The 9,792-nt window shown below is 54.8% G+C and overlaps 2 protein-coding genes across 2 annotated transcripts; one reads left to right on the forward strand and one right to left on the reverse strand.

Moving 5' to 3' along the window:
• The first annotated feature begins 6 nt into the window (after positions 1 to 6).
• On the forward strand, positions 7 to 3,716 carry ZBTB48 (zinc finger and BTB domain containing 48). Its single transcript, XM_005427453.3, has 9 exons — positions 7 to 179; positions 861 to 972; positions 1,331 to 1,423; positions 1,739 to 1,825; positions 2,160 to 2,314; positions 2,484 to 2,620; positions 2,921 to 3,085; positions 3,196 to 3,284; positions 3,371 to 3,716. The coding sequence occupies exons 2-9, from the start codon at positions 955 to 957 to the stop codon at positions 3,665 to 3,667; spliced, it is 1,041 nt and encodes a 346-aa protein (XP_005427510.1). The 5' UTR covers positions 7 to 179; positions 861 to 954; the 3' UTR covers positions 3,668 to 3,716.
• A 723-nt stretch (positions 3,717 to 4,439) lies between these two features.
• Positions 4,440 to 9,786, reverse strand: KLHL21 (kelch like family member 21; the record flags this gene model as incomplete). Its single annotated transcript, XM_005427454.2, has 4 exons — positions 4,440 to 6,129; positions 6,464 to 6,536; positions 8,010 to 8,415; positions 9,600 to 9,786. Coding segments are annotated over 4 exons (960 nt in total), but the record flags the coding sequence as incomplete, so codon positions are not given.
• Between the last annotated feature and the right edge of the window lie 6 nt (positions 9,787 to 9,792).

The raw sequence follows: 9,792 nt of genomic DNA on the forward strand, positions 1-9,792 counted from the left end.
GGCGGGCGGGGGGACGGCGACGCCGAGCCCCTTCCCGAGGAAAAGGTGCTGCGGAGCAAAAAGAGCCCCCCCGCTCCGGGAAAGGCGCCGGGGAGCAGAAAAGGTACAGCGGTGCCGGTCGAGTGCCCCACATGTCATAAAACCTTCCTCAGCAAATATTACCTTAAAGTGCACAACAGGTAAACGCTCCGGCTTCTCCTTCCCCCTGCGCGCGGGGGGATGCGCTGTCCCCACGGCTCTGCCCCTTCCCGGGGTGGGGGAAAGGGCGGCATCCTTTCTGCCATCTTGTCCCAACACCTCGGCATCCCCCAGGGTGGTCAAGGAAGGTCTGCTCTGCCCCTGGGGGTGCTCTGGCCTGGGGGAGGGTTATATGTCAATGAAAAGCATCCCAGAGCTGCAGTGACTATCATGAGCTGTAGCTCAGGAAGCCCATGTGAGGGGCTCCTTGGGGGCTGTGCTAGCTGCAGGTGGGCAATGGCAAATCCTCCTGGGCTCTGAGAGTGCCCTGGGCTGGGGGGGAGTGCTGGGGACACATGGCTGGGCTCTGTGAGGAGCTCCAGGGTGGATCACCGAGTGCAGGGCATGGCCCTGCAATGAGAGCTCAAGCTTTGCTTTGCTTGTGTTGGGGAAGAATCTTGGCCCTGCAGAAATGGTGTTCCATGGAGCGCAGTGGGCACTGACAGCTGTGCTGTTGAGGGGACTAAAAAGTGTCATAAAAGCAGCTTTTGGGCAGCTGTGAATAGTTGCACTGCTGGGGTGGGGGGAAGTACCCACCTCACCCTTCCCTGTGACCTCCTGGGCCTGTTTGTGCAGATGCTGTTGACAGGCAGTGATGGGATTCTGTATTTGCATACCCCAAGGAAACACACTGGAGAGAAGCCATTTGAGTGTTCCAAGTGTGGCAAATGTTACTTTAGAAAAGAGAATCTCCTGGAACACGAAGCCAGGAACTGCATGAACCGATCAGAACAGGTACGCCCAGGAGCTGCCCTGCTGGGCTGGAGTGTGGCTGCCATGTGGCAGCAGGGGAGTTGGAGCCTTTTCCCAGTCCCAGTTCCAAACAGAACCCTGCCAGCACCATGTGGCACATGTTCCATGGCTGGGACCCCCACAGCCATGGCCCCTGTGGCTGGGACTCACACCTGATACACAGCCCTCACCTGTGTTTCAGCACACCAAGACTCTGTACTGTACAAGATTTGGCTGCTGTGGGTGCGGGCTGAATGCTGTAGCTGGGTGCCAGTGCCACGTGCTGGGCAGGAGGCTGAGCTGTGGGCTCCAGGTCAGGCTCTGGGTCCTGTGGAAGCCAGCACCACCCTGTCTCTCACAGGTATTCACGTGCTCGGCCTGCCCGGAGGTGTTCAAGCGGCGGATGGAGCTGCGGCTGCACATGGTGTCACACACTGGGGAGATGCCATACAAGGTCAGCAGGGCCTGCATCCAACATCCCTATGGATGCTGCTGGACACTGGCATGGAGCAGGGGCAGGCCTTTCCCTTCTAGGGCAGCCCAGCCCATCAAGAGCTGAGCGCACCAGTTTCCTTCTCTGGTCCATGACAGCCCAGTCAGGGTTGTTCCCTGTCTCTGAACCAAAATGTGATTCAGGGAGGCACCACAGCCAAAGGCTTCCCATGGCTGTACCAGGAATCTGTGTTCTACTCCCCTGTCAGTCCTCTCCTTGCTCTGAAAGCACACTTTGGGGGCAGCTGGGAGCTGACCCCATTCTCCTGTCTTGCAGTGCTCCTCATGCTCACAGCAGTTCATGCAGAAGAAGGACCTGCAGAGCCACATGATAAAGCTGCACGGTGCACCCAAGCCCCATGCGGTAGGGACCAGGGGTTTTGGGGAGGGTGGGATCCTGAGTGTGGACCTGGCCTAAGGAATGGCACAACATTATGTCTGGCTCTGTCAGTGAGGGGTGGGGCACAGAGCTACTGGAAATGGGCTCTGTTGGGTACAGGAGCAGCACACAGATCCAAGCACTGACCAGCACTTCATCTCTGTTGGGCTGTCCCATCTTACTGGGTGTCTGTGAGCTGGGGGTGCTGCCTTGGCTTCCGCAGGGAGGTCCCTGGAGCAGCTGGGGAAAGGCTGGGTGTGAGTGGGTCTGGGGTGGGTGTACCCCAACCCTAACACCCTCCTCTCCTGTGGCCTTGCAGTGCTCAACCTGCTCCAAGTGCTTTCTGTCCCGGACAGAGCTGCGCCTGCATGAAGCCTTCAAGCACCGTGGAGAGAAGCTGTTTGTGTGTGAGGAGTGTGGGCACAGGGCCTCGAGCCGCAACGGCCTCCAGATGCACATCAAGGCCAAGCACAGGTACAATGTCACCCGTGTCCTCTTTTATGTCACCTTAGCTCTCCTGGCTGCAGTCTCTGCCCCACAGGCCTGAGGGTTGGCTGAAAGTCACCCTCTTCCCAGAGGTGCTGGGCTGAGACCCAAGGGGCTGAAGCTGGCAGAGGTGACAGTGACATTTCTCTGCCCACAGAAATGAGAGGCCCTACGTGTGTGAGTTCTGCCACCACGCCTTCACACAGAAAGCCAACCTCAACATGCACCTGCGCACGCACACCGGCGAGAAGCCCTTCCAGTGCCATCTCTGCGGCAAGACCTTCCGGACACAAGGTACGGCCGTGGCTGGGGCAGGGTTAGGGCTCCAGCATCCAGGAACCCCAGAAAGCAGCTTCCCCAGGAGCAAAGCCATGATCTTGTGAGTGCAGGCTGATACCAAGAACAGTTCCTGCCACCTGCTCTGTTCTCATGGCACAGAAGGGGAATGAGCTGGTCGTGCTCATGACCCCTTAGCTGGAGCAGGCTATTTGTGCTGCTCTTGCCTTCCTGGCCAGCCTGACAGCCCCTGCGGTGGGGGTGCATGGGCTGTGCTTCTGACCAGCCACTCTCCCTGTCTCCCCCTCTTAACGGCAGCGAGTCTGGACAAGCACAACCGGACGCACACCGGGGAGCGGCCGTTCAGCTGCGAGTTTTGTGAGCAGCGTTTCACGGAGAAGGGGCCGCTGCTGAGGCACGTCGCCAGCCGGCACCAGGAGGGGCGGCCCCACTTCTGCCACATCTGCGGGAAGACATTCAAAGGTAACGTGGGGGCTCTGCAGGAGCTGCCTCCTTCCCGTGGGTGGGCTGGCATTGCTGTGAGCTGCTGTGACATGGAGCTGCTGCCAACAGGCTCTCGTTTCCCTTCCCAGCTGTAGAACAGCTGCGTGTCCACGTTCGCCGGCACAAGGGAGTGAGGAAGTTTGAGTGCATTGAGTGTGGATACAAATTCACACGGCAGGTGAGGCCTTCCCCAGCTCCAGGGCCCCCTGCTGCCTTGGGGAGCCAGCCCTCACTGGGTCTCTCCATGTTCCCCTTCCTTTGCAGGCTCACTTGAGGCGCCACATGGAGATCCACGACCGAGTGGAGAACTATAACCCTCGACAGCGGAAGCTGCGGAACCTGATCATCGAGGATGAGAAGGATGTGATGGTGGTGCTGCAGCCACCACCAGAGCTGGAGGTGGGCTCAGCTGAGGTGATCGTGGAGTCGCTGGCCCGTGGGCCACTGCCTGAGGAGGTCCCTGCACAGAAACTCTGCTCAAATGAGAACTTCTCCCCTGCGGATGTGATTGAGCAATCACTGATTATAACTACAACGATTCCTGAAGACTGTGAGACGTAGTGTGGCCACCCATCCCCTTCCACTGAAACACAGTAAAGCATTGAGCTGAGCCACTTTCTGCCACACTTGTTCTTTTAGCCTCCTCCCCTCCTCCTCTGCCAATCTCCCATCCCAGGCTGCAGGGACAGAATGTCATCGTGACGTTGTGATTGTCAAATGAAGAAATGTCTCAGAACAGTCGCTCCAGTCAGTGTCCATGCATGATGTGCAGTGGGATGGGACTGACCTCCCTGTGTCATACTGTGACTCACTTTCTGATGTCTGAGGAGCTGGTGCTGCCCTCCCCTTTCCTCCAGCCCTCTCACCCAGCCTGTGATTAAAGCTCACCTTCCCCCACAGAGAGCGGCTCTGCCCATTCCTTAACTCCTCTCTTTAACTGGTGCCTTAAGTTCTCCTTTGTTTTGTTAAGCCTTTGTCAGTTGCTCTTTCCTTACCCCATTAAAGGCAGGGCATGACCCTTGTCTGCTCAGAACAGAACACACTCCAGCAGCCACAAAGTGCCTGCGTTCCTGTGCTCAGGTGTGGGGACATACTCTGTCCCAAATAACCCAATCCAGGGTTGCTGGGAGAGTGAGAACCATGGCCTGAGTGGTGCCAGGGTGGGGAGAGATCTCTGTGTGTACCCCCACACCCCAGAGTTGCAGCTGTGCTCTCTCCCCTTTCTCCCTCTACTCACCAAGGAGGCAGACAGGCTCCAATTTAAGCATATCTGGAATGAGAAACTCCCAGTAAAATCTCATTCCAGCTCCCTTCCCCTCACAGAGAACAGAACTGTGTAACAAGTTTTATTTAACTTGACTGCTGCAAGTAAATTTAAAAACAAACTATGAGAATAAAAATACATTATCTGCAAATGTAAAATGCCTTTGTTTCAAAGGATGGAGTCCAACTGTACTTGAGGATTCAACACAATGAATTCTACAAAAAATAAATACAGATCTGTAGCTGCTCAGCGGGTGGGACTGGGGGTCCAGCAGCGAGCACGGCCGCGTTATTTATAGCTCAGCAGAAATGCCTGGAGCCGCGGCGCCGTCGGGAATTGGCCATTGCTCCCAAAAAAAGCAGCAGCTGCCCCGAACTGCGGGCCCCTGTGCCCCCTACTCTGTCCAAGGGTGTGACACCACGGGGCAGCCGGGCCCTGCGTGTCCCTGCTGCTGGCATGCGGCGCTCTCAAGGCACTGTCAGTGTTCCAGGCTGGAGAACAGCCCGGGCTCCCCGTGGCTGAGGGGGGCAGCAGCATCAGACAGCACTGAGGCAAAACACGTTTCTGTAAAGCTGTGAAGATGTTTCTGTCAAGCTGCTGTGGAAATGGGGCTCGGATGCTCCTCGATCCAGGGGTAAGCCTGGAGGAGAGAGATCGAGTACACGGGGTTTCCATCTCTGAATTCAGTTTAAATGCAAATTTTTCCTCTATTAGGTAAAATTTAAAGATCAAAAAAGCAAATGCATTCAGCCACACCTTAGCTTCTGCCACGCTTCAGGGTTCTCCAGAAGGTGCAGCACTTGCTCTCAGGGAGCCATGCTTCAGGTTCAGCCATTTGCTTTCTTCCAGAAACATTCCACAAGTAAACTGCACACAGCTGCTCTTCAGCAAAGGTAGATAAACAGAGCCCACTGGCCAGGGCACTTGGGCAAGTATAAAGGCAAATCTTACACAGGCCAAAATAAAACTGCAAACCCCAAATAAAAAGAAGAAAAAAAACCCTAAAATAACTACCTTTCAATCCAACACGTGCACAGGAAGCCTATCTCCCTCCGAGGCACAGAATATGGGGGGGTGTCCAGACCACTGCCCTACCAGACAGACCCCTCCCAGGACAGAAATGAAGGAAGGAGTTTGGTGGCAAATGAAGCATTACAGGGTGAAGGAGCTCCCAGTGAAAGGTGTCTGTAAGCAGCGGTGCTGTGGCGTGGCTCACCACGAGCGCTTTCCCCAGGATCAGCTCTGGGGTCCCTGCGGGCAGCGCGGCGCCGTCTCCCACCCTGAAGGGCCGAGGGAAGCAGTGGAGGCCTCGCTGCCTGCAGGCCCACAGCATCACATCCAACAGCCAGAGTTCTTGCTCCCTCTGTGAACAGCATGGTTTTGTTTCCAAGCACTGGTTTGCCTCAGCCTTCTCCCAAAGCAGCCCAGGTTCCGGATGAGGGATTCTGTCAAGCTGCTTCCTGTGCTAAGGCAGCTCGTTGAGGTTCTGGTTGTGAAGGTTTTGGTTCTGCCTGCTCAAGCTGATGGTGTTGTCCAGCGTGATGCTGTCGTCCTCCTGTGTGGTTTCTGGCATGAACTGCCGGAAGATGCTGACGCTGCCATGCCAGAAGATGGGCTCAGGGAGCTGGCCCGCGACGCTCCACGTTCGTGTCTCGGGGTCGTAGGCTTCCAGGACATCCGAGAGTTCAAAGGTGTTATCGTAGCCTCCCGAGACATAGAGCTTCCCACCGAGCACAGCCACACTCCCCCCAACGTGAACCTGCAATGTAACAATAAATACACACTGTGACCAGGGGGCGTTTGCCTGATCCAGCAAGGGGGCTGGTGGGATCTGGGAGCTGTTCCTTGGAGGGAGCTTCATGCCTGCCAGCTGCAGGTTGGGCTCTGAACCAGTGCTGCCCACAGATCTCATGTGCTGGGCTGCACACCCAGACATGCCATCACATCCAGGACTCTCTTCCCAGTGACTCCAACACACTTAAACCAGCTCCACATGCAAGGCGTTCTAATTCTAAAAAGCTCTTGGTTTTCCAAAGGTAAATGAAACTAATTGATAACATTTAAGACATCCTGGAAGTGGGAAAATGTCCTACCTGAAGCATGGCAGGGATTTTATCCCATTCATTCTTTGATGGATTGTAAACATCCACTTCAGCCGAGTCATCTCTGGGGAAGAGAACACAAAATTACTCTTCTGCATTCTAGAAATGCTGCTTGGGTTCTTCATCAAAGCCAAATTTAGATGGACAGGGGGAGAGAAGAGCTGGGGAGGCAACATAATCCCCCAGGGCTTCTCTTACCCACCCTGCTCGGCAGACAGGAGGGCGACAGTGACAGGTGAGGGACGTTTGTGACTCAGAAACATGCGCTGCTGACACAAGAATGCGTGGAGGACAAGGTCAGGGCAGCTGGAGAGGAGCTGTCAGTCCTTCCAAGACAGTCCTGGTACAGATGGGATCAAGATGCTGCAAAGTAGCTCCAGGCAGGGCCAGCAGCCAGACCAGAGGCTCCTCTCCCCACTCTGGGGAACTGCAGAGAGCACCTGAACCTCACTCCTGTGCTTTACTTACAGGTATAAAACCAGTCCCAGCATGAGGGATCATCACTCAGAGCCTTTAGCCTGAGCTATTAAACCAATTTGCTACTTTTACTTGCAACCCACTCCTCTGTCCTCCAAAGATTATCCCACAGCTCCACACAGAGCAGCAGCCCACGTGCACACAGCATGTGAAAAGAGGGAAGAACACCTAACCCTGATCATTTCCTCATTGACTCTTGCAGATGCAAAGTGATGTGAAAATCCTGAAGTGCCAATCATCAGTATTTTAAAATGGGCAAGAAAACAGAAATTCTATAGAATCAGGTTGGAACAAGGAGCTGAGCAGCTGCAACACCCTGGCAGGACAGACTGAAACCAGCTGACCAGAACAGCCGCCAGCAAGACACTTGGCTGGACCCAAAAGGATCAAATAAGAAGTCTTGGGCCAAAGCTGCTACTTTATGCAAAGCCAAGAGGAGATTAAAAAAGAGAAGTGCCTGGGGGCCATCACAGAAGTCTCTGTTTGCTCAGAGTCAACACAGGGAGATGAAATGCTCCAGCCCTAGCATGCCTTCCCGTTTATTTTTAATTAAGCGGATAACTGAAGTATTTGCGCCACCAGGACAGCTTCAGATGGGTAATTAAGTCCCAATTTGGAAAGGTACTTAAAAATAGTGACCAATCACTTCATCTTCAGCCCTCTTATCTCTGCTGAGACGGAAGACGTCCTCTCCTGCACTAGAGTTTAACGTTTTCTTGGAGCTTATGTGCTTATTTATAGCAACGAGGGGGGCTGAACCAGGAGCTGAAGAAACCGAGAAGCCAATTTCCAAGCAGCGCTGCTGACTTCAGATGGATTTACACGTGTCTGTTCCCCAGCCCTGGGTTACACTCAGACATTTTCACACAAGTTTATGAGCAGCTCTTCGAGACCCACCAGCACAAGGAAAGAGGTGTTACAGCCCTCCCTGCACCAACAGGGGAAGCACTGCTGTGCTGTCCCTCCATCACCTGCAAAATCCACCTTCCCATGAAAGCTGTGGTGGGCTCTCCTCATGGGGACATGGGGAGGGAGGGAAGTGATTGCTGCCACTACTCACCGTATGAAGTACATGAGACCGTTGAGTGTGACAGTCTTCGGGGCAAAGGACCAGGGGGGCAGGTGGCCACAGTTGACAAGAGACCAGAGATCACTGTCAGGGTCATAGCACTGCATGACCATGGACTCTTTGCCAGCCAGGGAGCCGATGGCGAAGAGTTTCCCACGGCAGGAGGTGGTGGAGCAGTTGTCCATGGGATACAGCATGGGCTGCAGGGCCTCCCAGCTGTCCAGTGTGTGGTCATAGCGCTCCGTGCTGTCAGAGGCAACCACGTAGAGCAGCCCGTCCAGGACTGTGGAGCTGTGGTATTCCCTGGCTTTCAGCATGGGTGACACCTCTGTCCACTCGTTCACGCTGGAATTGTACCTCCAGACACAGTCGTACAGCCTGGAGCCGTCCGAGCCCCCTGTGGAACAGGGTGACACATGTCAGGAGCCTGGCTCTACAAAGGGAAGGGGGATGGAGCAGAGGGTTTGGCTTGGCACATGTGCCACAAGGATTTTAAAGGAAGTTTTGCACTGTTTCGTGCCCAGCAAGCCAGGGAGGATTTCTCCCATGTCGTCCCTAGTCCTTATCCAGCTGTGACTCAAAATGAGTCTTTTGTGTTTCACTACCTCTGTCCTCTAACACCCACTTCTCTCCCATTTTACAGCCCCTGCTCTGTCACTGCCCAGAAGCTGCCAAGGCAGCTTGGGAACCTCCCAGCCTTGCCTTTGTCACACTGACACACACCAGACCAACCCAAAATCCCCAGCAGCAGCCTGCACACAGCTCCCAGCAGGACTGGCCTGCCTGGGATCACTCCAGGAAGCTCCCACAGGATGTAAAGGGTTTCTGTAAAAACATGCTGCATCCATGTGGTAGCTTGTCATTTTTACAGCCCTGTCCTTAAAGCAGGTCCTTGTTTTCTGCTTGTGACTAGAGAACACACAGTTTTCTGTTCACCTGCATTAAGACTTGCTCTTCAAAGCTCTGCCAGTGTGTCCTGCACACCGAGGGCACACTGTTCCACAGCACTGGGTGTCCTGGGCCTCAGTTTGTTACAGCTGTCACAGAGATGTAGTTCAAAGCAGGCATCTGCATGCAGCTTAACAGCCAAATTTACATATTGGTGTCACCTTGACAGAAGTAATTGTGGCCCCAGCAAGGAGGCAGGATTTGTGCAGGGGAAGGTACCGTGACTCACAGAGGCTGGCAAAGGAACCTGGGGCTTTCTGACATGCCTCTGCCCCAAGCATGTGATTCAGGGGGCTCTGAACCTGAACACCTTCTTCAAAGAGAGAAACTCAAAACCTTCTTACATCACCCCTGTTCTCAGTGACGGTTAAAAAGTTCTAACTACAAGATCTGTGACTTCTGCCAGCATGCTCAACAGCATTAGTCATGACAAAATAGCTCCTGGACTGAGACCAGCTGCTAAATCCAGCACCGACTCCAGGAGTCTCCATGCCTGCTGGCAGGCTGCAGGCACCCCAGCCAAGTCCCAAACTCTCCACCACCCAGGAAAAGCCAAGTGTCACTGCTTCAACCTACATATTTCCAACAGAACCCTCCACCCTGGTGCTTCCCCTCATTCCCTGGATGCTTTACCAGTGACATAGATGTCGTTGCCCAGTGCAGCCACACTGTAGCCCCCTCCCAGGTGCTGGGGGAACTCGTCCAGGTAGCGCCAGTGGCCAGTGCGTGGGTTGTAGCAGTCGACGGTGACAAGCTCATCGCAGTCACGGTCGCAGCCACCGACGAGGACAAGGATCTCGGCGAGGCCAGTGGAGGGGGGGGGGGG

Source organism: Geospiza fortis, unplaced genomic scaffold, assembly GCF_000277835.1.
Source record: "Geospiza fortis unplaced genomic scaffold, GeoFor_1.0 scaffold132, whole genome shotgun sequence".
NCBI classification, from domain to species: domain Eukaryota; kingdom Metazoa; phylum Chordata; class Aves; order Passeriformes; family Thraupidae; genus Geospiza; species Geospiza fortis.

Excerpts from the sequence above, each read along its gene's own strand:
- ZBTB48 (XM_005427453.3), top strand. Across the intron at positions 1,424-1,738 it reads CTGGGGAGATGCCATACAAG|TGCTCCTCATGCTCACAGCA; the intron begins GTCAGCAGGGCC and ends CCTGTCTTGCAG. Across the intron at positions 2,621-2,920 it reads CAAGACCTTCCGGACACAAG|CGAGTCTGGACAAGCACAAC; the intron begins GTACGGCCGTGG and ends TCTTAACGGCAG.